The sequence below is a fragment of the Balaenoptera ricei genome, chromosome 3 (genome assembly GCF_028023285.1).
Source record: "Balaenoptera ricei isolate mBalRic1 chromosome 3, mBalRic1.hap2, whole genome shotgun sequence".
NCBI lineage: Eukaryota > Metazoa > Chordata > Mammalia > Artiodactyla > Balaenopteridae > Balaenoptera > Balaenoptera ricei.
Window position 1 is genome coordinate 173,932,645 of NC_082641.1, and position 27,937 is coordinate 173,960,581.

A 27,937-nucleotide genomic window follows, 5' to 3' on the forward strand; every position below is an offset into this window, starting at 1 on the left:
CGCGGACACGGCGGCCAGGCCAGGCGGGGCTAGAGCCGAGCAGGCCGGAGAGGGCCGTGCGCCCGGGGCGGGGGGGTCGCGCCGCGCCCGCCCCCTCCCCGCCCCGCGCGGGGCGTACGCACGCTCCTCTCACCGCCCCTCTCTCCGCGCGGGACCCCTGGCGGACGGCGCGTGGACATGGCCAGCGATGCTTTGCAGGTAAGGCGCACCTGCGTCCTCAGCCCCCTGACGGCCAGCCGGCGCCGGGGACCCCCGCCCGCGCGCTGCCGGAGCCCCCGGGATCGGGGCGGCCAGGGCGGGTCCCCCGAGCACCGGGCACCCCCTCCCGGGGCCGGCACCGTGGAGCCAGCACAGTCCCCTTCTCGGCAGGTGGAGGTACGCACGGGGGGGAGCGGGGAGGTCCTGCAGCACCCTCAAGCTCCGCCCTTCCCCGAGAATTAGAGGGGGGGCGCGGCGGAGGCTAGAATTCAGGTGTCTGTGGCTGGCTGTGCATCCCGGTGCCTGTCGCCCCTGCCACTCGTTCTCCCTCCCAGCATTCGGTTCCGGGCAGGTGCAGCTCCACCTGAGCAGGTGCCTGGCGCGGTGCCCCGGGAAGGGAGGAGGCCGCCCGGCCCGTTCCTCTCCCCCGCACAACAAAGCTCCAGCCGCCCCCACCTCCGGACTGAGCTTTATGATGGTCCCGACGCCACCCACATTGTCACCTGTTGCCGGAAGTGCCAGAGTCACCTCATTAGGTCGGGGACGGGAGACCCACACGGCCACCCGGCTGCCAGGTGGAACCTTATCCCAGGTGGGGAGTGTCCATGTCAACAGACTGGGGATTCTCTTATACCTGGAATCCCACCTGGGCATGGGCTGGGTCACCCCACAACATACACACACACACACACAGCTGACTGACACCAACCTGCCGCCCAGCCAGGTTCTTCCTGTGCCACCTTGTGGACATCACAGCCCTGGACTCACCTTCCCTATTTGTGGCAAGCAGGGCCAGGGTGACTTCTGAAACTTCTTTCGTTCAGTGACCCAAATCTGAGACATGTCCTGTACCTCTGGTGCCCCCATTAGCGCCTCATCATCCCTCCGTCGTCCTGTGGTTGCTGTGTAACTGGGTTCTCGTCTCCTTCTGCACCTGCCCCCACATCCCCTTTGTGTCTGTCCCATGACCCCCATCCCCCACCCCAGTCCTGCTGATGGCCTGCCAGCCTTGCCGAGGAGCTGGGCGTATCTGGTGTTGCCGATCACACAAGGTCAGACCTTGGGGGCTGGGGAGGGCTGGGGTCTCTGCGTCTACACCTCAGCCCTGGGAGGGCTGTGTAGGAATCCCCTGGCGCATGCATGCGCTTGGCGTGTAGCAAACATGACCTGGACGGAGGCTGTGATTCCTGGAACGAGGCTGGACCTGTGCCCTGGTCCCCTTTCCCATCTCCTTCCTGCTCTCTTCCCCTGTCCTGGTCATTCCTTTCTCGTGGCTGCTTGGGTCTGCTAACCTGTCCCTCTGTCTGTCCCAGTGTGTGCCTGTCTGTTCTGTGTCCAGAAAACGGATGTCCTGTCCAGATTCCGGAAACGCCCAAAGCATTGAAATCTCCGGACATGGGGTCTAGGTCCCTGGCCACTCTGGGAAGAGGGGAATTCTGGAAGATGGACCCGCTGGACTTGGGGTCTCCTGCTTCATGGTGGGAGTTGGGGGAGCAGGGATTCTCCAAGGCCAGGCCAGGCTCCTGATTCATGGGTTCATCATGCTGGCCCTCAGGTGACCCCTGCCCTAGGTAGGAGTGAGTCACCCAAGACAGGAGAACCCAGGAGGGCGGGCCTCCCTCCCTCCCTCCCTGCTCTGCATATTCTCAGGCCTCGGCGGCTGGAGGAGGTGGGGCTGAGGGAGCCTGCCTCTCCTCTCTGCCTGGACTTCCCTCATTTGACCCGGCCCTGCTCCTTCCTGGCTGTACCCCCGCTCTGCCTGCTGGGGATAGTGTGGGGCTGGGTGGCAGGTGGGGCCTGGTTGGTAGCAGGTGGTATTAGGTGAGCCTGGGTTTAAATTCCAGAGCTGTCACTTCCTAACGGTGTGTCCTAGGCCCAGTGCCTTTCCCTCTCTGAGCCTTGGTTCTGCTGTCAAAAAAATGTAGCTGGAGGGTTTTCGTGGTGGGGAAAGACGTAGACCAGGCCAGCACCTTGCATGTGGGGCTGCTGTGAAATCCTTCCTGGGTCATGGTCAGCAGCTCAGCATGTACATCTGTGTCCTTTAATCCAGGGTTTCTAAGCCTCAGCACTATTGACATTTGGGGCTGAATCATTCTTTGAGATGGAGGCTGTCCTGTGTACTGTAGAACGTTGAACAGCATCCGTGGACTCAACCCAGTAGATGCCAGTAGCACCCCCAGTTGTGACAACCAACCAAAAATGTCTCTGGATATTGCCACATGCCCCCAGAAGTGGGGTGGTAGTGGAGGCGATCCCCTCCCCCACAGAGAACTGCTGCTGCCACCTCTCTGAGCCTCAGTTTCCTCACCTGTAAAGTGGGGGAGAATTATGGCAGTTGCTCAGGATAAATGTGAGGGGTCAGTAGGATCATGGGAGTGACGCTTTCGGCCTGAAGTAAATCCTCCCTGGGGGCAGCTGCCCTTGAGGTTGACTCCTGGTTGACAACCATGACTTTCTTCATCTCTGAAATGGGTTCTCATGGCGGCGGCAGATAATGTATGTGGGGCTCTTCATGCCGCACTGACACCTAGCTCAGATTCTGGGCATTCCTGTTTGAAATCCTAGTCTGCCTTCTGCTGGCTGTAGGACTTTGGGCAAGTTACGCCACCGCTCCAGGCCTCAGTTTCCTCATCTTGAAAATAGGGTGATAAGAGGGACTTCCCTCGCAGTCCAGTGGTTAAGACTCTGTGCTTCCACTGCAGGGGGCACGGGTTTGATCCCTGGTCAGGGAACTAAGATCTGGCGTGCCATGCGGCATGGCCAAAAAAAGAAGAAAGAAAATGGGGTGATAATAGCACCTTCTGGAGTTGCATTAGTTGACCTGGGTGCAGCCTGTAGTAACTGCTATCATACTTGAGCTTTAATGGAGACACTCTCACCCCAACCCTCCAGCGCTGCCTCCTCACAATGTGGGCCTCAAGGAGGTGCCGCTGGGCTGGCCAGGCCCCTTAGGCCTCCAGGCTGTGGTCAGCAGCAGCGAGAGACCGAGCTGAGAAGAAGCCGGAAGCTGGGACAGGCTGCATCTGCAGGAAGGGGGCTGGGCCACCCATATAAGCACTCATGGGTGTTTGCGTATAAGTGTGCACAGGGGTAGATGCAGCGGGTGTGCACACACTTGCTAGCCTGCGATGCGTGCCCATGCCTATAGGTGTATGAGAGTGTGTGCACACCCAAGGCAGCCCCTGGAGCCTGTATACACGGGAGAGGCTGCTCTTCACGTCCACACTAGTGGGCCTGTGAATGTGTGCACGCTGTGTACACCTTGGGCATCCTCTCGGGACAGGGGGCAGGGGCCATCCCTGGGGTGCCTCCAGAGAAGCCGGCTCAGGCCTGGAGTGGGGGCTGAGAGGAAGGCCCTCTAGATGCCCCAGAGGCCCAGAGCTGGCCTTCTGCAGGGGTTGCCGGGAGCTAGCAGGAAAGAGGAAGTAGCAGGCGAGAGGCCCTGGCAAGGCTGAGGTTCAGGAAGAGGGCGGGGCCCTCAGCCGGGACCCAGGATGGCGGAGGCCAATCCCCCTTTGGACCGGGAGCTGGAGGTGCGGGCTGGGGTCCTTGTGGGGGGCCAGCAGGGGAGGACCCCAAGTGGCACAGGCCAGGGGCCCTGCCCCCGGTACCTCTCGGTTTTGGACTGAAGGGAGGAGATGAGGTGTTGGACTTGGAGTTTTCTGTTTGAGAGATGAAACTGGGGCCCTTTGGGCTTCCAGGCTGGGGAGAGAGGAGGAAAGGGAGAGGGCTCTGCTGTTTAGGGTGCCGGTTGTAGAGGATGAAAGGAGGGGAGATGGGGCCTGTCTCCGGGATCTAGTTTGGGGGTACAGCAGGGGATAGATGAGGCCTCGCCCCATGTCCTCCTCGTTTAGGGGTATAGCAGAGGGAAGGTGAGGCCTGCCCTCAGTACCTCCTAGTCTGAGGGCACAGCGGTGAAGAGAAGGGGCCTGGGACCCCAACCGTATGGTTTGGGGGGCATCAGAGGCCTGCCCTTGATACTTCCTTGTTTGGGGAGCAGCGGAGGGAAGATGAAACTGCCCTCAGGACCTCATAACTTGGGGGATAGGGGAGTGGAGATGGGGCCTACCCTTGGGACCTCCTAGTTTAGGGGGGCAGCAGAGGGGAGAAAGGGGCCTGCCCTCAGGACCTTGTCATTTGGGGGGGCAACAGAAGGGAGACAAGGCCTGTTCTTGGGACCCCCTAATTTGGGAGGACAATGGAAGGGAGATAGGGCCTGTCCTTGGGGACCCCCTAGCTTGGGGGGCACAGTGGTGGGGTGATGGGATCTGACCTGAAGAATCCCACTGCGTAAGGACAGATGAAGGGAGATTGAACTGTATTGGTGGTCCCCTCATCTGAGGGGACAGGGAAGGAAGAAGCCCCTGCCCTTGGGACTTCGCAGTTTGGGGATGTCTGAAAGCAGGGACAGGGCCTTGCCTCACCTCCCACTTTTGGCGGCGTTGGGGGGTGCCCATCAGAGGACATGGAGCAGGCCCTGTGTCAGGAGTTACAGTCTGGGGGGCGGCCCGGCCAGGTCGGCTGAGCACGGTCTGCACCCCGTAGTCCTCCTGGCCCCGCTGACCCTGCTCCATCCTCCGCAGAGCGAGCCGCGCAGCTGGTCCCTGCTGGAGCAGCTGGGCCTGGCGGGTGCCGACCTGGCAGCCCCTGGGGTGCAGCAGCAGCTGGAGCTGGAACGGGAGCGGCTGCGGCGGGAGATCCGCAAGGAGCTGAAGCTGAAGGAGGGCGCCGAGAACCTGCGGCGGGCCACCACCGACCTGGGCCGCAACCTCGGCCCCGTGGAGCTGGTGCTGCGCGGCTCCTCGCGCAGACTCGACCTGCTGCACCAGCAGCTGCAGGAGCTGCACGCCCACGTGGTGCTGCCCGACCCCGCGGCTGGCGTGCACGGTAAGCCAGGCTTCCCCGGGGATGGGGGGCAGCAGGGCGTTCCACTGCCCAGGGCTCACCCGCCGTGTCCTAGAGCGAGGCCAGCCCATCGCCTCTGACCTCCAGGGAGACACACTCGGTCACAACAGCACCGAGCCTCAAAACACAGGCAGACCAAAGGCCAAAAGCAACACCCAGAGAAAGGTACACACAGTCACACCCACACCTGGACAACACCAAAGGGCTTACACGGGGTCACACGAATATCCAGACGCACAGAGTCACACCACCACCCGGACAACACCCAAAGACTCTTTCTAAAATATCTTTAATTTTGATTGATTAAAAAAATTTTCAATTGTGATCAAAAAACACATAACAAAATTCGTCATTTTTAAGTGTACAGTTCAGTGGTGTTGAGTAGATTCACATTATTGTGCAAGGGATCTGCAGAACTTTTTCATCTTGCCACCGAAGACAAAGATGTAACACACATCACATCAGTAGCCAGAGACATTCACACACGGTCACACCAGCACCCAGACAACTCCAAGGCCATACACACTATCATATGAATACCCACAGACTTCCATACTGGCACCCAGCACCCAGAGAAATGCACACACAGTCACGCCGACACACAGACAATACCCAGAGACTCGCACATGCTCACACCAACCCACAGAGATTCACACTCACACAGAGCTGCCCAACCCCTACAGATGTCCACCGACCTATCAACAGCCTGAGACCTATACACACGATCAGACAAGGCCTGAAGACTCAACACCACTTAGCCCAACACCCATATACCACTTAGGTGTGTCAACAGCTAGAGACCAACATTGTCATGTCAACACTCAGAGATAACAGTTCAGCCGACACCCAAAACTTCATCCGGTCACAGCTGCACCCAGGGTGACCTGGACGGTCACACCACTCGCTAGAGACTCACAGAGCCATGCCAGCATCCAGAGACACGCACGTCCGGCTGTACCAGCACCCAGACACGTGGACACGGTTGTACCAGTGCCAGGAGATCAGAAAGCACAGTTGTGCCAGCAGTCGGAAGCATATGCCTAGAGTCACCCCCAGCACCCAGAATCTCACACAGTCATTCTAACACCTCGAATCTCACAGTTACACTAGCACCTGGGGAGACACACACTCGCTCAGTTATGCCAACACCCTGTGGGTCACAGACTTAACCACTGCCACACCCACGGATGCCCACACAGCTGTGTAAGTAGTTGGGGACTTCCGTACGAAGGTAGATACAGTCACACCAACACCAAGGACTCAATGCACACCTGGACACTTGCCTGTGCTCATTCATGCTGGTCCTGCCCCAGTCCTGAAGGGGTTTCCCTACGAGGGCTGGGGTGGTTGGGCCCTCTGGACCCTGGTCCCCAGCTCTTCCTCCCCCTGGCCCCCGGGGTGGATCCTCTCAGCTGGGGCAAAACCACCTGGGCAGATGGAGGTGAGGGCCGTGGTGACTCTGCCCCATCCACCCCCTCCAGATGCCCCCCAGTCTCCCGGTGCGGGCGGCCCAGCCTGCTCTGCCACCAACCTGAGCCGCGTGGCCGGCCTGGAGAAGCAGCTGGCCATCGAGCTGAAGGTGAAGCAGGGTGCGGAAAACATGATCCAGACGTACAGCAACGGCAGCACTAAGGTGGGGGCAGCGCGAGTGCACATCCCCCTGTGTGCACGTACACCCTCAAGCGCATCACAGTCTGGGGGGGGCAGGGTGGCACCTACATCTGCTCCCCTGGGAGTCTGGGGTCCTCTGGGTTGGGGACAGAGGGGCTGATGGGTGGCTTTGCAGCAGGACTGGGGTGCGGGCAGCTCATGGGGGCATATGGGAAACGGTAACTGTAGGTGATGTCAGACAGACACATGGCAGAGACTGCCCCCCCCATACTCAGTTACCCCCAGAGACGGTCAGGGCAACACGCAGCCTCTCACTGCTGGTGGTCTCTCTCTGACACCTGTACACACAGATCAACACCTAGGTGCACACATACCATCATCCTAACATCTAGAGACACAGCCATGGTCATAACACCTAGAGACACACAGACACACATACACCGTCATAAGATCTAGAGTCACATCAGTAACAAGGCTCATAAACACGTGGAGGATAATCACCACAGCCACCTCTAGATACAGAGAGACACACACCATCGTATAACGCCCGGACACACACCATCGTATAACGCCTGGACACACGGCACAGGCCAACAGAACACCTAGACACACAGACACACACATCATTAAATTCACACTCGGAGACCAGAGTTGTCACACAGGTGCTCCCCCAGTTGTACCAACACTGAGTACACAGTCACAGGCTTGCACCAACACCCAGAGATACACCCACAGCACAGCCAGACCTATAGCTAGAGACCCGGAGAGCATCCGTGCCTGTGTGCGCACACAAATGCGAATATTATGTGGGAGGGCACGAACCATGCAGAAGTTTTTTTTTTTTTTTTTTTACCTTTTATTGATGTGTAACAAATGGACGTAAAGTGCAGAAAACGTTAAGTGTACAGACCGATGAATTTTTATCTGGGCACACATCACCCACATTGAAATACAGAACACTTCCTGACACCCGGAAAGGGTTCCCTCCTGCCCCCTTCAGTCAATACACAGGCTTCTTTCACCACAGGTTATCAGTGCCTGGTTTTGAAACACAGCACCAAGTAGATGGAAAAATCCACAACCAGTGTCCGGCGCTTGTACACACCACGGGGTCCTTGGCTATGCCCAGTCATCACTGTGCCTTGACCTGCACGCACAAACATCGGGACTCCGCTTACTGCAACTGTCTCACATCCAGTCACCCTTGGGCTCACCCACGTGGCTACAGTCAAGGCTGCACCCACCACGGGGAACGCTTACACACGTACGCCATTCTCACAGCTGACACAAATACAGTGCCTGCTGGTGCAAGGCACGGCTCTGAGCCCCACACGCGGATTAGCTCCTTTAATCCTCAGCCCAGTGTTGGTTGGTGCTATTAGTACTCCCCTTCCTGCAGATGAGCAAACAGGCCCAGAGTAGTTGAGTGGCTTGCCCGAAGTCACCCAGCTGTTAGGCGGCAGAGCCAGGATTCAAATGCCATGGGCTACATCTCCCATGAACACCCAGGAACACACGGAGGCACATGTTATCACACCCACACGTGAATGCTCTGTCACAGGGTCACCCAGGGCCTGCACGATGTGGACAGCAGGCCTGGTGGTCAGACCCTCATCTGCCCAGCCTTCCCTCATGGCCCATCTCTGCCTCCAGGACCGGAAGCTGCTGCTGACGGCCCAGCAGATGCTGCAGGACAGTAAGACCAAGATTGACATCATCCGCATGCAGCTTCGCCGGGCGCTGCAGGCCTGCCAGCTGGAGAGCCAGGCGGCCCCAGACGAGGCCCAAGGTGAGTCCCTTGCCCTGAAAAAGCCTCACCTGCGTTCCACCTTGGAGCGATCAGCTCCCAGCCCCACGAGGGGTCCCTTTCTGAGGCAGGGAGGTGGGTGCTGTGACTCACCATGTGACTGGAACCCACTCCTGGACCCTTGCCAGGCCTCAGTTTCCCATTTTGTCCTATTTCAGATTTGCATGTGATCATGTATTGGCAAACCACAGTTCTTGGACCAAATCTGCTACTGCCTTCTTTTTTTTTTTTTTTTGCAAATAAAATTTTATTGGCACCCAGCCGTGCCCATTCATTTACTATCACTTAAGGCTGCTTTTGCACTGCGACAGCAGGGCCAAGTAGTGGCAACAGAGCCTGTGTGGTCTGCAAAGCCAAAAATATTTACCCTTTGGCTCTTTACGGAAATAATGTGCGGACCCCTGGACTAGGTGATTGCCTCGTTGGCCCCTGTGCTGTAGAACTGTGGGTGTCCACGGCGTGTGTGTGTTTCCTTGTGTGTCTCAGTGTATGAATGCCTGGGGGTGTCTCAACCCCATTGTTAGCCTGAATTTGTGACAGGGTCTTGATGTATTGTGTGCAGAGAAGATTATCTGTGCTACTGACGTGTGTCAGTGTTGATGTGATGCTGACCGTGGGGACCAGAGGTTGTATGCATGCCCTGTAACTATGGTAGTTTCTGTGTCACCATGAGAGGTAAGCGTCAGCTGTTGGTGGGTGTTAGTGCATTTGGGCTGCTGTACCACAATACCACAGACTGGGGGTGGGGGCATGTAAACAACAGACATTTATTTCTCACCGTTCTGGGGGCTGGGAAGTCCAAGATCTAGGCGCCAGCAGATCCAGCGTCTGGTGAGAGCCCTCTTCCAGATTCATAGACAGCTGCTTTCTTACTGCGTCCTCACTGGTAGAAGGGGCAAGGGAGCTCTCTGGGGTCCCTTTTATAAGGACACTGATCCCATGCATAAGGGCTCTGCCCTTATGACCTAATCACCTCCCAGCGGCCCCACCAACTAATATCATCATATTGGCGGTGGGGTTTCAACGTATGAATTTTGCAGGGACACACACATGTAGTCCATAGCAATAGGGCTTGGAACTCGGGTGACAGTGCATGTGTCTTTGGAGCGGGGAGGTGTCGGCGTGACTGTGTGGTTATTCATCTGTACTCTGAATGCCTACGTGGGCTTCTCAGTGACAGTGTGTGATGGTATGATCACGTCCCTGTGCTTTCGGGTGACATTGTAACTTTTGGTGACAGCCTGATTTTGTCCCCATAAGTGTAAAAGCCTTGATGACTGGGCACATGTGACAGCAGTCCCGGTGGGTGCCACACAGCTGTGGGTGACTGTGACTGTCTGAGTGCCCAAGTCTGAGTCTAGGTCATTGTGCAGGACAGCGAGACCGTTCTTGGAATCTACAGCCTTGGATAAGGGTGACCGTGACCTTGTGTCTCTGAGTGACAAGTTTCCTGCACCTGGGTGGCAGTGTATCCTTGTGCCTGTCCCTGTGCCATTGGGTCTCTGTGTCTGTGGGTGTCAGTGATGCTGCCCTGCCTATGTGACAGTATGACGGCATTTCTTTACCTGTCCCTATGCCTTATCCATGTGGCAGTGCGATTCTGTTCCTGTGATTCTCCCTGGGCTGGAGTTAGAGCCCTGGGAGTTTTGCCACTCTGTGACTGTGTCCTATAAGGGTATTTATATTTTGAGACCATTTCCCTCTGCCCCTGTGACTGTGTCCCTTTGCGGGGGGTTGACAAGGCAGATATCTATGTAATAGCCTCACCACTGTGACAATGTCCCTATGTGGCAGTGTGATGGCGTCTTTGTGAGAGTGTTCCTCAGTGTGTGGGTGTGTGTGTTCCAGTGCCTACACTGGTGACAAAGTGATAATGCCACTGTCACCCTGTGAGTGACAGCGTGATGATGTCTGTGTGACACTGTTACTGTTCTCCCAACTACATTGTATTTCATGGGGTGGGTGGTCACTATGCATTTATCCAGACCCCTGCTGGAGGAGATGAGGTTATTTCCAATCTTTTGCTCTTAGAAGGAAGGTTGTGAATAACCATGTAGAGGTGTTTTTTTTTTTTTTTTTTTTTTAATAAATTTATTTATTTATTTATTTTTGGCTGCATTGGGTCTTTGTTGCTGCGCACGGGCTCTCTCTAGTTGCGGCGAGCGGGGGCTACTCTCCATTGCGGTGCGCGGGCTTCTCATTGCGGTGGCTTCTCTTTTTGCGGAGCACGGGCTCTAGGTGCGCGGGCTTCAGTAGTTTTGGCACGTGGGCTCTAGAGTGCAGGCTCAGTAGTTGCGGCGCACGGGCTTAGTTGCTCCGCGGCATGTGGGATCTTCCCGGACCAGGGCTCGAGCCCGTGTCTCCTGCATCGGCAGGCGGATTCTTAACCACTGCGCCACCAGGGAAGTCCCTGCAGAGGTGTTTTTTATGGGATAAAAGTCCCTGAACTGGGATTGCTGAATCAAAGGGTAAATACATTTGTGATTCTGATAGAAATGGCCAAACTGCCTCCATTGGAAAGCCACTTGTATTCCCATTAGCAATGAATAAAAGTTACTATTTTTTTTAAGTGTCCCTGTGTCTGTGTGACTATATCCTATCCAGTTGCCATGGTATCCCTGCGACAGTCCCTGGGGATGAAGTGGGACCCTGACAATGTATCTGTCCCTAAGACTTTGTTAATGGTGTGCCTGTATCTATGACTGTCCCCAGGTGACAGCTTAACTACATCCCTGGGACGTCCATGTGGGTGTGAGAGTGTCTGGATAAAAGAGGGACAGCATCTGGGTGGAAGAGTGGCCGTCTGCCTGTGGGTGACAGTGTGACTGTGTCACCGTGACCCCCCACCTTGGGAGAAAGTGATGCATATTGATGGCCATCTGTCTGTGGCCAGTGCTTGTTCCTGCAGATGGCTGCGTGTCTGGGACCGGGCTGGTTGGACCTGGGCCCAGGCTAGCCTCACTGCCTCGTGTCCCACACCCACAGGGAGTCCGGACCTGGGGGCCGTGGAGCTGCGCATCGAGGAGCTGCGGCACCACTTCCGAGTCGAGCACGCGGTGGCCGAGGGCGCCAAGAACGTGCTGCGCCTGCTCAGCTCTGCCAAAGCCCCAGACCGCAAGGCCGTCAGCGAGGTGAGGGACGCGGTGTCGACCCAGAGGGGTGGGGCTTCAGCGAGGGGTGGGACCTTATTTTCAGGGAGCCCAGGGGTAGGACCCAAATGGCTGAGGGCTTGGGCTTCCAGGGAGGAGCTCCAGGTAGGACTTAGCCAGTCGGGGGGAGGGGCCTGGGTCTGCACTTGGGGAGGGGCGTGCCGGATCCCGCCCCCAGCCCGGCCAGGCTCCTCCCACCGCAGGCACAGGAGAAGCTGACCGAGTCCAACCAGAAGCTGGGGTTGCTTCGGGAGGCGCTGGAGCGGCGGCTCGGGGAGTTGCCCGCTGACCACCCGAAGGGGCGGCTGCTGCGCGAGGAGCTTGCTGCGGCCTCATCCTCAGCCTTCAGTGCCCGCCTGGCCGGGCCCTTCCCCGCCATGCATTATAGCACCCTGTGCAAGCCCGCGCCGCTCACAGGTGGGTCCCGACGTCCACCCCCAATCCGGACCCTACCTCCTGCAGCTCCGGACTCCTGACCCCTCCGAGTCCCCCAGCCCCGAGACCCCCAACCGGGATCTCCACTCTCCCCAACCCTGGACTCCCATCCCACTGTTCCCTCCCTTCTCCATTCACCCCAACCCTCTAGACCTGGGCCCCATTTCCCATGCCAGACAGCCGCATGCGCCCTGGACTTCCCACCCCGCCTTGCCCTCTGAGGGACTCTTGCCCCCATCCCCATCCTCACTTTCGCCACCCCTCCCCGAATGGCCCTGCCGTTTTTCTCCAGCCGGAGTCCCCCAGCCCAGTCTCATAGTCCCTTGCTCTCAGAACCCTCAACCCTGAACCTCTGTCCCCCCACCCCCAGGCTAGCCAGCCCCTCCCTCCTTAGATCCCTCAGCCACTACCTCCCCAGACCAGCCCTACCATAGACCCCAGCCCCAGTGTCAGACTTCAGATCAGCCTGCCGAATCTAAGCCCGGACTCCTAGTCCTACCTGGCTCACCACCGCCTGGACCTTCAGCCTACACCCTGAACCTCTCTTCTGTCACTAAACCCCAGCATCCAGAGCCCCTCCCCAGATTGACCCACCCGTCCCCTTGTCCCATGTTTCTCACTTCCGGACACAGCCATCCCTGCATCAGACCCCCTGCCTCACGCTGATAGTCCCTCACCACCTCCCACTTGCATGCTGGCCACTTCTGCACATGCCCACTTTACCCGCAGGCCCTTCCCCTCGTCCTGCCCCAGATGTGACCACCCCCCCGCCCCCGTCATGAGCCTGCCCCTCTCTCAGGGACCCTGGAGGTGCGTGTAGTGGGCTGCAGAGACCTTCCAGAGACCATCCCTTGGAACCCCTCACCTTCAGTGGGGGTGCCTGGGACCCCTGAGAGCCGCACCCCCTTCCTGAGCCGCCCAGCCCGGGGCCTTTACAGCCGAAGTGGAAGCCTCAGTGGCCGGAGCAGTCTCAAAGCGGAATCCGAGAATACCAGTGAGTGGGCATTGAGGGTCTGGAGGGATGAGGTGGGGTGGGGGGGTCCTGGATTTCCCACATTTGTAACATTCTTAAAAACTAGTACATCACACCCATTAGGATGGATACCGCAAAACAAAACAAAACAAACAACAGCTGTTAAGGAGGATATGAGAAATTGGAACTCTTCTGCACTGTTGGTGGAAATGTAAAATGGTGCAGCCACTGTGGAAAACAGTATAATAATTATCCTCAGATAATTAAACATGGACTTACAATATGATCCAGCAATCCCGCTTCTGAGTAAATACACAAAAGAGTTGAAAGCAGGGTCTCGAAGAGATATTGGTATACCCATGTTCATAGCAGCATTATTCACAATGGTCAAAGGTAGAAGCAACCCAGCGTCTGTTGACAGATGGATGGGTAAACAAAATGTGGTCCATCCATGCAATGGAATATTTTTCTGCCTTAGAAAGGAAGGACAGGGCTTCCCTGGTGGTGCAGTGGTTGGGAATCCGCCTGCCAATGCAGGGGACACGGGTTCAAGCCCTGGTCCGGGAAGATCCCACATGCCGCGGAGCACCTAAGCCTGTGTGCCACAACTACTGAGCCTGTGCTCTAGAGCCCGCGAGCCACAACTACTGAAGCCCGCATGCCTAGAGCCCACGCTCCGCAACAAGAGAAGCCACCGCAATGAGAAGCCCGCGCACCACAACAAAGAGTAGCCCCCGCTTGCCACAACTAGAGAAAGCCCGCACACAGCAACGAAGACCCAACGCAGCCAAAAACAATAAATAAATAAAATAAAATAAATTTATATTAAAAAAAAGTAAGGACATTCTGAAACATACTGCAACGTGGATGAACTTGAGGACATTACGCTAAGTGAAATAAGCCAGTTATAAAAAGACAAGTAGTATATGATTCCACTTATATGATCTAGAGTGGTCAGATTCATAGAGATAACGGTTGAGGGTGGAGGGGAACGGAGAGTTATTGTTTAGTGGGGACAGTTTCAGTCTGGGAAGATGAAAAGAGCTCTGGAGATGGATGGTGGTGATGGTTGCACAACAGTGTGGACGTACTTGATACCACTGAGCTGTACTCTTAAAAATGGTTATGATGGTAAATTTTATGTTATGTGAATTTTACCACAATGTGAAAAAAAACTAATACATACATGTTTAAAAGTATGAATAAAAGAAGAATAACAATAGAGTAACCATCTGTGTTACCACCACCCAGGTCAAGAAGTAGAATTCTCTGAGCCCCCTCATGCCCCATCCTCAGTTCCAGCCCCTTCCTCTGTCCTAGAGGTAGCTACTCTCCTGACTCTCATGGTTATCATTTCCTTGTTTTGCTTTGTAGTTTTAGCACCCATGTACCGTCTGAAAACAATGTAGTTTAATTTGCCTATGTTTGAACTTCATATACGTGGAATCATACAGAATGTATTTCATGGTAATGGCTTCTTTTATTCAACATTGTTTGGGAGACTTATCCCTATCGTTGCATGAAACTATAGTTCATTCATTTTACCCCTGTTTAATTGTCTTAGACTGAGGCATGTCAAATTGCTGTCTTTTTTTAGGTAAAAAATAGTTGAATATCAGCCATTTCATGGTTTAGCTAATAAGACTATATTACAATTTATATATTAATTCATGGACAGTGAGATGTTTCTAATTTAGGGCTGTTATATAAACATTATATTTATGCATCTCCCGATGTATTACTTGCTTGCATTTTTCTAGGGTGAATACTTAGGAATATATTGCTGGAACTTGTATACAGCATAAAAGTGAATTTGGATGCCCGCCTCACACCACGCGCAAAAATCAAGCGGAGATGGATTAAAGACCTTAATGTGAAAGGCAGAACTGTAAAGCTTTGTCACATAGCACAGCAGAATATTATGGGGGGAGGAGAAGATTTCTTCAATAAGGTACAAGAGATTACCCTCCCCCTGCCAGCATCTCCTGACACCCTACCCCACCCCCTGTTCCAGGTGAGGTGAGCACGGTGCTCAAGCTGGATAACACAGTGGTGGGGCAGACGTCCTGGAAGCCGTGTGGTCCCAACGCCTGGGAGCAGAGCTTCACCCTGGAGCTGGAGAGGGTGAGTTCGGTTAGGGGATGACAGGGCTTGGAGGAGGAGGAGTTTGAGGCCTCGGGCATCCCAAATGATGGCCCTCTTTCTCTCCCTTGAGGCACGGGAGCTGGAGTTGGCTGTGTTCTGGCGGGACCAGCGGGGCTTGTGTGCCCTCAAATTCCTGAAGTTGGAGGACTTCTTGGACAACGAGAGGCATGAAGTGCAGCTGGACATGGAACCTCAGGGCTGCCTGGTGGCCGAGGTACAGCCTGACCCCGACCCTGAGAAAATGCCTTGGCGTCTCCTCCTCTCGGTTTTCTGGAAGGGGGAAGATGTGTTTTCCATTGGTCTCTGAATCTCGTTAGAAAAGTACATATAATTAGTCACATCAATGCATGACTTAAGCTGGGAGTGGTTTCGTTCTGAAACAAGATATTAAAAGAAGGAAAAAAAAAAAAAACCCAAAATTTTGTCAAGCTAGGAAAGAAAAGCAAAACCTAGCAACATATCACGGAGATTGCTGCCAGAGCCACGGCTGAGCAGAGAGATTCCTTCCGCAGTGATGTCAGGGTTAGGGTCCAAATCAGGGTAGCCCACCCTGGGCACTGTGGACATTTGGGCTGGATCATTCTTGGTCGCAGAGGCCGCCCTGCGCAGTGTAGGGTGCCCTGCCTCCGCCCGCAGGATGCCAGTAGCAACCCCCCGCTCCACGTTGTGGCAACCAAAAATGTCTCCAGACGTGGCCAGGGTCCCCTGATTAAGAGCCCGTAGTCTAAATAACATTCCTGGGCTTCCCTGGTGGCGCAGTGGTTGAGAATCTGCCTGCCAACGCAGGGGACGCGGGTTCGAGCCGTGGTCTGGGAAGATCCCACATACCGCGGAGCAGCTGGTCCCGTGAGCCACAACTACTGAGCCTGCGCGTCTGGAGCCTGTGCTCCGCAACAAGAGAGGCCGCGATAGTGAGAGGCCCGCGCACCGCCATGAAGAGTGGCCCCCACTTGCCGCAACTAGAGAAAGCCCTGGCACAGAAACGAAGACCCAACACAGCAAAAATAAATAGATAAATAAATAAATAAACTTGAAAAAAGGCCACAAGCAAAATTATAAAAAATAATAATAATAAATAAATAAATAACATTCCTAGCTGACCCCCGGTAGTAGTATGGCCGGGCCCTGTTCAAAGTGCTGTGCTGGCACTGACTTGTTAATCTTCACAATAACCCAACGCAAACAGGACCATTATTAGTCACATCTGATAGAGGAGGAAATGAGGCACAGAGAAAGTCACTGGCGCCCTCATTTAACCAGAATTATCCTCAAAAATTCTTTAAATTTGCCCCTAACATATACATGTGTCCTGTGTTTTGTATATATATATATACGTGTGTGTGTGTATGTGTGTGTCTCCCCATGTCCTTAAACCCAGGAGGAAATTTGTTTTTTTTTTTTGCTACTTGCTTAGATTTTTAAATACCACTTCTCTCTGCAAGAAGATCAGACCACGTGAAAGAGGTCAGAAATGTGAAAGAGAGACAGAGTTCACAATGCACAGTATAAAAAACAGCTGTATAATTAATTCTGTTTTCGGGAGTGGGATAAATATCAAGTGAGTCATTGGGTTCAAGTGAGTTTAAAGATTAACCTGAAAGAAGCTTTTCCTTGGTGGCCGGAGACCAAATATATATTACTCTAAGTTTTCACTAAAAAGTGCTTTCAAAATTAAAACACATTAGTAAATTTTCACTAATTCCTAACACGTAGTTTTTTCTTGAAAAAGTATCTAGAAAAATTCTTAAAATATTCAAGGCTATTTTACTATCCAGGTGGAAATTCTTATGTGATCTCATAATCGAGGACTCCTGAAGGAAAGGAGCAGAGAAGGGCAGACTTCAGATGGTAGGGCCACGAAATTATTCTTCTATTAGGAAGACTGTCCAAAACCCAAGTGGACAATAGAGGTGGGTGGCCCGGGGGATAAGTTCTGAGGCAGTCCTTGCCTTCAAGGTTTACTTATAACATTCTATTTTGTTCTCCCCAAAGCACCAGCCTGTAGAACTTTCTACAGTTCTGTTGTCAGTGAGCTTACAATAGTTGAGTTCTGTTGTAGGTAGAAATGTTCTATATCTGTGTCATCCAATACAGTAGCCGCTAGCCAGTTGAAGTGTGGCTAGTGTGACTGGGGAACTGACGTTTTCATTTCACTTAATTGAAATAGCCACATGTGGCTAGAGGTGACCAGATTGGACACCCATAAAGTCACACAGTTCTATGACTTCAGCACCTTCTAGAAGATGCGTTGGAATCGGGAGAATTCAACTAGACCAGTGGTTTCCCCACATGGGTGGGCGCCAGCATCACCTGGAGGGCTTGTTGAAACACAGACTCCTGGGCTCCACCGCCGGGGTTTCTGATTCAGTGGGTCCAGGTTGGGGTGGCGGTGCTGAGAATCTGCATTTCCATCAGGTTCCCAGGTGCTGCTGCTGCTGGCCTGGGACCGCACCTGGGGAATCGGGACACTAGGTGACGTGTAGGGCCTGTTTGCTGGAGTTGTATGTACATCTCATTGGATCAGACCCACTCCCCACCCCTGGAGGAGGGCCTGCTTGCCTACTTCTTGCCTTTCCAAGATGGCACTTCAGGAGGCGGTCCTGTCGAAGGATGGATTGGCTTTGTGACCCCTTAATACGATGCACAGTACTCTGTGCTTGGATGCGATGCCACAGCGATCAGAACCCCCAAAACATACGGGCGTGCACGCCTATGATCCTGAGGGCTTCCCCACCAAGCTGCCTGGAGGTGGGCGAGGGTCCTCACGCTAGCCTCTCCCTCAGGTCACCTTCCGCAACCCTGTCATTGAGAGGATACCGCGGCTCCGACGGCAGAAGAAGATCTTCTCCAAGCAGCAAGGTGAGGGGATGGGCTGGGGCAGGGGAGAGACCAGGGGTCCCGGGAGTGTCACAGAGGGTGACACCTGCCCCCGTCTCCCCAGGGAAGGCATTTCAGCGCGCTAGGCAGATGAACATCGACGTCGCCACCTGGGTGCGGCTGCTTCGCAGGCTTATCCCCAATGCCACTGCCACAGGCACCTTCAGCCCCGGGGCTTCTCCAGGACCCGAGGCTCGGTCCACAGGGTAAGGAGGGAGGGCCCCGGCGTTCCGGCTGCCTCTGGTTGCTGCCCGCGTTGCTAGGTCTTAGATGCACCCTCTTCCCTTTGCTGCAGCGACGTATCTGTGGAGAAGCTGAACCTCGGGGTTGACTTGGACAGCTTACCCCAGAAGAGCTCTCTGGGTCCTCCTTCCAGCCCATCAAGTCCGGTGAGCTTCCCCCTTGGCCTGGGCAGTGTTAGGGGACCTCCACTGCAGCTCAAGGCCCAGAGATCGCCAGGAACTTCCCTGGTCACACAGCACACCTCTGCCAGAACCGGGGTCCTGTTCTCTATCCCGGATAAAAACATGAGCCTGGGAGCCAGGCCACCTGGGTCCCGTCCCCGCTCTGCTGCCCCCTAGCTGTGTGACTCACGCCAAGCACCTTCACCTCTCTGTGTTTAGTACACTGCCCTGTAAAAACGATCACATTTAAAACTCATGTCGATGACAGACGTCCAGTTAGTGGTTTTCTCTGGGCGGGGGTTTATTGATAGGAGGGGGGGGGACATAAGAGAGCCTGGCAAAGATGATAAAAATGTTCTGCATCTTGATCTAGGTCGGAGGTCAGCACACTTTTTCTGGAAAGGGCCATATAGTCAGTATTTTCAGCTTTGTGGGCCAGAGGGTCACAGTGATGACTAGTTAATACTGCTCTCGTAGAAAGCAGCCACACCTGATACAGGCAGACAGGAAGGGGTGTTGCTCTGCGCCAGGAAGCCTTACTGAATGTCTGTCACTTTCGTGGATCATGAACTATTATTCTTCTTTTGATTTTTTTCCCCCAACCCTTTAAAGACGTAAAAATCATTCTTAGCTTACAGACTGTACAAAACATGGAGTTTACCAACCCTTGGTCTAGGCGACGGGCATCTGGGTAGATACGTATGTAAGAGCTCTTTCCATTGCCCACCTCACTGAGTGCATTTTATACCTCATTTTCTAAAAAAGTGGAAACAATAATATATGCTTCATGGCATTAAATTAAAACGAGATGCCTCATTAAATTAGATGAGTTTGGCAAAAAAAAAAAAAAAAAAATGCAAAAGTTGAATAACATTGAATGCTGGGGAGAATGCAGGAAAACAGCACGTGAATCACTACATCTCCTTCGGAGGGCACAGCTGGCTGAGTTAAAAAAATGGGCATTATCTTGACCTAGAAGTTCCACTCCTGGACATCTATGATGGACATTCACACACGTGCACCAAAATGCTTGAATGGTATAAAATACATCTAGAAAGGTACCCACGAAATCATTAACAGCAGCTGGCTCTGGGGAGGGCAGCCGGGGCAGGAGAGGACTGTTCCTATTGTACACCTGTTCACACTGATTGAATCTTTAGAACTGTCTCTATAGTGTAGAATGATGGACCAGTAGGTAAAATTTCCCACTTAAATTATTAATTTTGATTCTTCTCAAAGTTACATATGCACATGATGTAAAGAATTAGGTCACTTCATGGGACTAATACCAATAAAGGGGATAAGTAGATAAATGATAAAATACAGCATAGAATGTGCTGGGAAGAAAAATAAAGCAGAGAAAGGGGACAGGGAGTGTTGGAGCTTCTGTTAGTTATTTAGTATGGCGGTCAGCTGGCCACCTTCAAAGGTGACATTTGAATAAAGGCCTGAAGCAGGTGAGGGAGGAACAGTGCAGGTGCTGGGAAAAGAGAGTTCCTGGTGGAGAGAACAGCCCCATGCAAAGGTCCTGGGGTGGAAACATGCCTGGTGTGTTCAGGGCACAGTGAATGGAACAGTGTGGCTGAAGGGGGATTGAGTGAGGGGGGGGAGGGGGAGGAGAGGTGAGGTCAAATTGGTGACGGGAGCCTTGGTGGCTATTGTGGTTATGGGTTATTTACTGTACTCTGACCTCCTGTGTCTGCCACAGACTTCTCTGATCCAGGAAACTACCACCACTCCTGAGCTGCCTTCAGAGACCCAGGAGACCCCAGGCCCCGCCCTGTGCAGGTGACACCCCTCCCCTGGCCACCACCCACCACCCCTGCCCACTGTCCCTTCCCCACCAGCCTCCTCTTTCCACAGCCCTCTGAGGAAGTCACCCCTGACCCTCGAGGATTTCCAGTTCCTGGCGGTGCTGGGCCGGGGTCACTTTGGGAAGGTGAGGTGTGGGGGCAAGGAGTTGGGGGTCTGGGGGGTCCAGACGTCCAGGTCCTCGGACTGGCCACTAAGGCCACCCCTGCCCACTGTGGTTCCAGGTGCTGCTCTCCGAATTCCGGCCCAGCGGGGAGCTGTTTGCCATCAAGGCTTTGAAGAAAGGGGACATTGTGGCCCGAGACGAGGTGGAGAGGTGGGGACCCTGCTCAGGCCCTCTGAGAACTTTGGTCTCCTGGGAAATGGGAGACAGAGCAGTCCCCTCCTTGGAGCTGCTGTGAGAGTGATTCATAACAGTCACTTGTACTTATTAAGCTAGTATAGGGTTGGCCAAAAAGTTCATTCGGGTTTTTCTGTAATGCAGCGAGACCCGAACGAACTTTTTGGCCAACCCAATACTTACAATAGTAACGACTCCTAGAAAGCACCCACCGTGTGCTTTACATTCAGTAACGAATTCCTCACAACAGCTCTAAGAGGTAAGTACTGTTATTGTCTCCATTCTGCTGATGGCACAGAGAGGTTTGAGCAAGTTGCCCAAGGTCACATAGCCGGTAAGCAGCAGGTCCGGGATCTGAACTTAGGGACTCGAGTTCGGAAGCCTGTGCTATTAATGGTGCCATTGTACTGCCTCTGCTTTGGGGTCAGGACGCTGAGTTCAGATCCTACCTCTGCTACAGATGTGCTTAGAAACCCTAGGGAGGTCATTTCACCCTTCTGAACCTCAGGCTCCCCTTCTACAAAAGGGGAGCAATGATGCCTTTCTTGCAGGGTTGCCGGGTGGAGTGAATGAGAGGGTGACTCCAGAGCATTCTGCACAGTGCCGTGTCCCCCGTAGATACCTGAGACTGTCCCCAATCTTCTTGACATCCTTTTATTAACCAGGAACCCAATTTAGGCTTAAGCAAATACAGGAATTTATTGCTGTGCATCAGAAAAGTCCAGGGGTGGACTACCTTCAGGCATGGCTGTACGCAGGTGCTCAGCTGATATCTCTCACTTCTGCTTTTGTCTGTGTGGGCTTTGCTTGCAGTCCCCTCGCAGGGACAGAGATGCCCCCCACCCTAGCAGTTTTAAGGCTCATCTGCAAACTTTAGCTCTTCTTCCTTAAATAATTCCAGCAGAAATCCTGAGATTGAGCCCCATTGGCTTGGCTTGCCCTTTTTTGAGCCAATTCCTGGCCAGGGAGATGGGGTGCTCCAAAGGGAAGTAACGGTCCCCCTGGTGGTTTCCCAAAGGGAAGTTACTAGGACGGTTACTAGGACAATGGATGGATTCTGGGTGCCTGGTTAGCACGTTCAGAAGCATTAAGCAACTTGCCCAAGTGTGCACAGCCATGCAAGGCCCTTGACAAACATCTGATGATTGATTGAGGACTCTAGGGAGTGGGCGAGTTGGTGGTAGGGAGCTGCTGTGGTCTCTGACCCCTGCCCCACCCCCATCCTGCCCAGCCTGATGTGTGAGAAGCGGATCTTGGCGGCCGTGACCGGCGCGGGACACCCCTTTCTGGTGAACCTGTTTGGCTGTTTCCAGACACCAGAGCACGTGTGCTTCGTGATGGAGTACTCGGCCGGCGGGGACCTGATGCTGCACATCCACAGTGACGTGTTCTCGGAGCCCCGTGCTGTGTGAGCCTAGGCCCCCGCCCCACACCTCCACCCACAGGCCCTGCCTCCCCCCAGCTCCTGAAGTTACGGGGTAATGGGGGGCTTTTGAGGATGTGGGAGCCTTATGTGACCCTCTGCCTTTCCTGGAAGCCCGGCTCCCTCACACCAGCCTCTCTCTGCAGCTTTTATTCGGCCTGTGTGGTGCTGGGGCTGCAGTTTCTCCACGAACACAAGATTGTCTACAGGTGCGTGCGTGTGTGTGCACGTGCCCGCGCGCGCATGTACCCGTGCATGCATGCTCTGCCCACGGCGGGGCCCTGAGGCTTCAGGCAGGACCCAGATCCCCACTCATCCCTCTTTACATCCTCCTATCCCCCCCTCCCCCACAGGGACCTGAAGTTGGACAATTTGCTCCTGGACACCGAGGGCTATGTCAAGATTGCAGACTTTGGCCTCTGCAAGGAGGGTGATGAGGGGCAGGACTGGGATCTGAGGGGCCGGCCTCTGGGGTTTAGACAGAGAGGGGAGGGAATGGAGTCCCCAGCCCTACCTGGGTTATCCCCTACCCTGGTCCTGGGATAGGGCTGGCTGTCTGGACCACCCCATGCTGGGCTGGGCTGGAGCTGTGACCTCCCCCATAACCTCACGTGGCCCTGCTGCCCCCAGGGATGGGCTATGGGGACCGGACCAGCACTTTCTGCGGGACCCCGGAGTTCCTGGCACCTGAGGTGCTGACAGACACATCGTACACTCGGGCGGTGGACTGGTGGGGGCTGGGCGTGCTGCTGTATGAGATGCTGGTTGGTGAGGTGAGGCCCCAGGCCGCTCTGCCCTGCCTGTCCCTGGTAACCTGTATATGCCCGGTGGGGGGGGGGGGCGGGGTCAGAACTGGCCTCCATTATGTGCTGTCTGATTGAGGACACGTGGCTTTGCCTCCCCAGCCTCGGTTTCTGTATCTGTAAATTGGGGTACTTACCCTCCTAAGTGAGCCTTGTAAAAGTGCAACGGGAGGCCAGGGTGGAGCTGGGTGTGGTGTGGCCAGAGGGGCCTAATTCACCCTGGCTCTTCCTGTCCCCAGTCCCCGTTCCCAGGGGACGACGAGGAGGAGGTATTTGACAGCATCGTCAACGATGAGGTTCGCTACCCCCGCTTCCTGTCAGCTGAAGCCATCGGCATCATGCGAAGGGTGAGGACCACCCCCCAGCTTAGGGTGGGCCAGGGGAGTGGCTCTGGGACGAGGAAGGGGAACACTGACACAGAACTCCCTTCCCCCAGCTGCTGCGGAGGAATCCAGAGCGGAGGCTGGGATCCAGCGAGAGGGATGCAGAGGATGTGAAAAAACAGCCTTTCTTCAGGGTTAAGTCCCCCACTCCCAGGACCCAGTCATCCCCCCCACCCAAGACCTAGTGGCTTCACCTCCAGCACTGTCACCTCCCCTTGACACCTGCCTGCTTTTCCTTCCCCCTCCCTTACCCTCACTGGCCCTCCTACACCCACATCCACTCCAGGCTGGCCTGGGTGGGGGGAGCACTGCCCTGTGTATGAGCCCAGGCCCCTCCCCCCCACTCAGACACTTTCCCCCCCTCTATCTTGTGACTCCCTATGTTGATCCCCACAGATCCAAGGCCAGACAGGGTGCAAGGAGCAAACCCCTCCTGCGCTCTGCCCTGAGCCTCCCCTGCTGACCTGTCCCCTCTCTGCCCTGCAGACACTGGGCTGGGATGCCCTGCTGGCCCGGCGCCTGCCGCCGCCTTTCGTACCCACGCTGGCCGGCCGCACTGATGTCAGCAACTTCGACGAGGAGTTCACAGGGGAGGCCCCCACGCTGAGCCCACCCCGCGACGCTCGGCCCCTCACGGCCACAGAGCAGGCGGCCTTCCGGGACTTCGACTTTGTGGCCGGGGGCTGCTAGCCCCCTCCCCCACTTCTGCCCCCACCGAGCTGTCAGTAGTTTTTAAAAAGGCCTTTGGGATTTGCTCTATCCATGCATCCTCCGTCCCTTCTTGTGCACAGTAATGGGGGTGGGGGGGGCGTGCTTGGAGGTGGGGAGAGCTGGGAGGGGATGTGATGCGTGGCCGGCGGCGTAGGGAGTGACGGGGAGAGGCCCTGGATTATGGTGGGGGATCATTTGAAGGGGGCCAAGGGATGGTGGAGACTCGGGGCTGTTATTATGGTGGGGAGCATGGGCAGGCTGCCATGGGAGGGGGCTCGGAGCTGTGTTGAGGGACTTCCGGGGGTAGAGGCCAGTGATGGGGCGTAGTTTGGGGGGTAGGGACTTGGGGTTGTGTGGGGGAGCTCAGGGCCACAATGAGCGAATGGTTGCGGGAGTCACTCATGACGGCAGCAGGGGCGAAAAGCGCCCCCCAACCCTCCCACTCTGCTCCTAGCCGAGCCACCGCCCCAAGACTGCGGCCACGGCGTTGTGCGCATGCTCCTCCGGCTCTGCGTCTCTGCGCCCCCGCGTGACTAGTCCCGGAACTGCACACCCCGGAGGGGTACACAGCACTTCTGCGGCCCCCGCGCGGCCGCGAAGGTGCTGCAGCCACGACGGGACGCACCGCCCTGGGCTTGTCCGCAAAAAAGGTTTTAGTCCCCGAAGTCTCCGAGCTGCGGACCAGAGGCCGGCCCCGGGTGGTCTGGCTTAGCCGCCGGGCGCCCCTAGAAGTGACTGAGGCCGCTGTGCTGGGAGCTGTGCAGCGAGTTGGCCTCCCAAGCGCTCATTAGGCCCAGCCCCGTGGGGCTGCCCTTGGCACCTGCCCTTGAAGGCAGGAGGCGAAGCAGTTGGTGAAGCACAGCCCGGCGCAGCAAGATGTACACCCAGGGGTCCAGAATCTGGTTCCACGAGGCGAGGCGCACGGCCAAAAACAGCGGCCGCTGCAGGGAGCTGGAGCCCCAGCCCGCGATGGCCAGCACCACCAACACCTGTGGGAGAAGACAGTGTGAGCGGTGGGTGGTGTAAGAAAAGGGCACCGGCGAAGGGTAGGGCTGAGATGGATGGGAGAGTGTCTGGAAGGTAAGGAGGCTGTGAGGATGGACGGAACGTCACGGGGAGGGTAAATGGGAATCTAATTGGGAAGGAGCTGTGGAGAGAGGGGAGAAGAAGTGGGAGCCTTAGAGAGCGTGGCAGAAGCAAAGGCCTGCAGTGGGTGTGTGCTTGGGCAAGAAAGAAGTCCCAGGTATCCCAAAGGACAGGGGAGAAGAGAAAAGGGGTGGTGGTGGTGGAAGGAAGCTAGGGAATGAAAGCACTTAGTTGGGTGGGGTTGGAGGGGAACCTTGCCTGGGTCGGGTGAACTACAAAGACCCCAGGAAGGAGTAAGATAAGGGGACTGGGAGGAGGAGTGGGACGTCAGAAGGAGAGGGCAAAGGGTGGACTCTGGCAGGTGGGGCCTCGAGGAGGCAGTGCCCTGGCTGGGTCAGGGAGAGAGGACCCAGGTATCCCAGGATGGAAAAGGGTGGGAGAGGTCACGGAGGGCGTGGGAAGGAGCAGGGCTGGAGAGGCATGTGCGCCCCTCACCAGCAGGGGGCTCCAGCAGATGCACGACACCACCATGATGCCTACGAGCTGGCCCACCATCTCCACGTCGTGGGCACGGGCTCGCCGCGCTGAGCCACGGCCCAGGGAGCCGCCGGGGGCGGCGGAGGCCGAAGCGACGGACGAGGCGGACGAGGCGGACGAGGCGGAGGCCTGGCGGGGTCCGCTCCCTCCCCAGTGACGGCGGCTGTCGGGGCCTCCAGCCGGGAAGTGCCGTCGAGAGCGGCGGCGCCAGCGGGCGCGCAGCAGGGCCAGGCCGCTGAGCGTGTTGCACACGAGCGCGACGAGCAGCGAGGCCAAGCCGAGGCCGGCGAAAAGGCCGGCGAGCAACGACTGGCGCCAGCCTCCCGCCGGACCCAGACCGATGAAGCACCACGTACCCGGGTACTGCAGCTCGTAGCGGCCCACGCGCGCCAATGGCAGCAGCGCCACGGCCAAGGCCACGGCGACCAGCGCGGCCAGCGCCAGCCGCGCGCGGGCCACCGAGACGCCGGCTGCGTGCAGCAGCGGCCGCGTGACGCCCACGCAGCGCTCCACGGCCATGCCGCAGCCCAGCAACAGCGGGCACAGGCCGAAGAAGACCATGCATCCGCCCAGGAAGTGGCAGGCGCCGCCGGCCGGCGAGCGCCCCGCCGCGTACAGGCGCAGCACCAGCGCACCCGGGATCACGTGGCCCGCCAGGTCGGTGGCCAGCAGGCTGGCGACGAACAGCAGGAAGGTGGCTGCCGAGCGGCGGCGCCGCAGACGGCCCGCGGCCTGCGCCAGCAGTGCCATCGCCAGCACGTTGGACACGGCGCCCAGCGTCATGGAGAAGATGGGCAGCGCGGGCGACGCGCCCGCCAGGTCCGACAGCGGTCCGGCGGACGCGTTGGAGGCCCCGGGTGCTGTACACGTGGTCGCCTCGCCCGCCAGGCTCAGGTTGAGGGGCCCGCAAGGGCTCATGTCAGGTGCGGGGGGTGGGGCTGGGGAGAGGAGAGGAGGGGTAGGTGAGGTTCCACCATTGGCCTGGGACCAGCTGGTGGTCCCATCTCAGATCATCAGGACCCATTTGACCCCATGGAGTTCTTCTATGGACCCTCTGTCCATGGCAACTCCAAATGACTCTGGCTGCCCCATTCCTGATCCACTCCTCCTCCTCTTCCTTTTCCCAGCCCATCTCTTGCTCCAGGCCTCAGTCTGCCCTCATTGCCCTGTCCACCAGGGTCACCTGGCTTCAGCCCCACCTGTCTCTGACCCCACCTCTGGGCCTTAACCCACCCACTTCTGACACCCACCTCCCATTTTGACACCACAGCCAATTCCTGGCCCCCGGCCCCATCTGATACCCACTGACCCATTTCTGATCCCGGGGCACCATCTGACCCCACTGCCCCATCTTTGACCATCACTATGTCACCTTTACTCCAGTCCCATCCTAGATGCTCACAGCCCCACCTCTGCCACCTCTCTCCCCACCACTGCCTCTTTCCCCAGGGCCACATCCCTGTCCCCACAGCTCCATCCCTGTTCCCATAAACCCATCTCTGTCCCCTTGGCCACATCTCTGTCCACACAGCCCTGTCCCTGTCCCCAGAGCCCCATCCTTGTCCCCCACACTCCCATCTCTGAGCCCCATCGCTGCCTCTTGCCCAGGCCCTACCTCTGCCCACTGCTGCCTCACCCTGGATGCCCACAGTTCCGCTCCTGCCAGCTCCATGTCCCTGCCCCAGAGGCCTCAAGGCTAACCCGTCACCACCCATTCCTTGATAGCCCCTGGTGAGGGCTGAGAGGTCAGAACTGCCCGCTAGGTCTTATGGGAAGGGAGGCTGGACAGACAGTAAGATCAACAGGGACAGACAGATGGGCTGAGAGTCAAGGAACACAGGAAGGACAGGCTGGGGGAGCCAGGGCCCCATCCTTTCATGCCTTCCTCCCCCACTGGAGATCCTCGTGCCCCAGCCTTCTTACCCGGAGCTGCCTGGGACGCAGGGTCCCCATCTCCTGCCGCTTGGTCCCTGCTGCCCTGCTGCGCCCTAGCCTGCTGCGCCCGAGCTCTCCGACAGGCCGCTCCCTCCCTCCCTCCCTCCCTCCCTCCCCGGGTGGCTCTTCGCTCCCTGCCTCCTCCCGCTGCCCGCTCCAGCCTCCAGGGGCCGTTCCACCCAGCGCACGCCTCCAGGGGACCTGGGGTGACAGAGACCCCCTTTTTGTACTCCTGGCAATGGTCATGGGCCGCTCCAGGCCCCAGCTCCCCTCATGAGTAGGGGGGGCTCTGGGAAGTTGGCCTGGCCCCCATGACCCGCTCCCCCTGGTGGGGCCTGAGCAGCCCCATTCCCTCCCAGGCGTGGGCCTCTCGCCTGCCTCATTAATAAAGCGGATAAAATCT

The 27,937-nt window shown here is 56.4% G+C and overlaps 2 protein-coding genes across 3 annotated transcripts; one reads left to right on the forward strand and one right to left on the reverse strand.

Moving 5' to 3' along the window:
- PKN1 (protein kinase N1) lies at nucleotides 1-24,024 on the forward strand. Of its 2 annotated transcripts, none has more exons than XM_059918314.1 (22): nucleotides 1-198; nucleotides 4,782-5,085; nucleotides 6,585-6,736; nucleotides 8,368-8,503; nucleotides 11,507-11,652; nucleotides 11,874-12,087; nucleotides 12,905-13,099; nucleotides 15,093-15,202; nucleotides 15,294-15,437; nucleotides 18,007-18,082; nucleotides 18,165-18,306; nucleotides 18,396-18,489; nucleotides 20,213-20,292; nucleotides 20,368-20,443; nucleotides 20,541-20,632; nucleotides 21,888-22,064; nucleotides 22,226-22,288; nucleotides 22,433-22,509; nucleotides 22,710-22,852; nucleotides 23,122-23,229; nucleotides 23,319-23,399; nucleotides 23,752-24,024. In XM_059918314.1, exons 1-22 carry the CDS (start codon nucleotides 178-180, stop codon nucleotides 23,953-23,955), a joined length of 2,835 nt encoding a protein of 944 aa, XP_059774297.1. In that variant the 5' UTR covers nucleotides 1-177; the 3' UTR covers nucleotides 23,956-24,024. The 2 variants fall into 2 exon arrangements, with proteins under 2 accessions (XP_059774297.1, XP_059774296.1); XM_059918313.1 differs by lacking the exon at nucleotides 1-198 and adding an exon at nucleotides 3,667-3,731.
- Nucleotides 23,577-27,602, reverse strand: PTGER1 (prostaglandin E receptor 1). The gene is made up of 3 exons (XM_059918315.1): nucleotides 27,523-27,602; nucleotides 25,558-26,537; nucleotides 23,577-24,965 (listed from the first exon to the last, which is right to left on the reverse strand). The coding sequence occupies exons 2-3, from the start codon at nucleotides 26,515-26,517 to the stop codon at nucleotides 24,702-24,704; spliced, it is 1,224 nt and encodes a 407-aa protein (XP_059774298.1). The 5' UTR covers nucleotides 26,518-26,537; nucleotides 27,523-27,602; the 3' UTR covers nucleotides 23,577-24,701.
- Nucleotides 27,603-27,937: the final 335 nt, after the last annotated feature.

Coding starts and splice junctions, on each gene's coding strand:
- PKN1 (XM_059918313.1), top strand. CDS start 3,693: ATGGCGGAGGCCAATCCCCCTTTGGACCGGGAGCTGGAG. Junction 12,088..12,904: donor CAAGCCCGCGCCGCTCACAG/GTGGGTCCCGAC, acceptor CCCCTCTCTCAG/GGACCCTGGAGGTGCGTGTA. Junction 22,853..23,121: donor ATGAGATGCTGGTTGGTGAG/GTGAGGCCCCAG, acceptor TCCTGTCCCCAG/TCCCCGTTCCCAGGGGACGA.
- PTGER1 (XM_059918315.1), bottom strand. CDS start 26,517: ATGAGCCCTTGCGGGCCCCTCAACCTGAGCCTGGCGGGCGAGGCGACC. Junction 24,966..25,557: donor TCTGCTGGAGCCCCCTGCTG/GTGAGGGGCGCA, acceptor CTTCTCCCACAG/GTGTTGGTGGTGCTGGCCAT.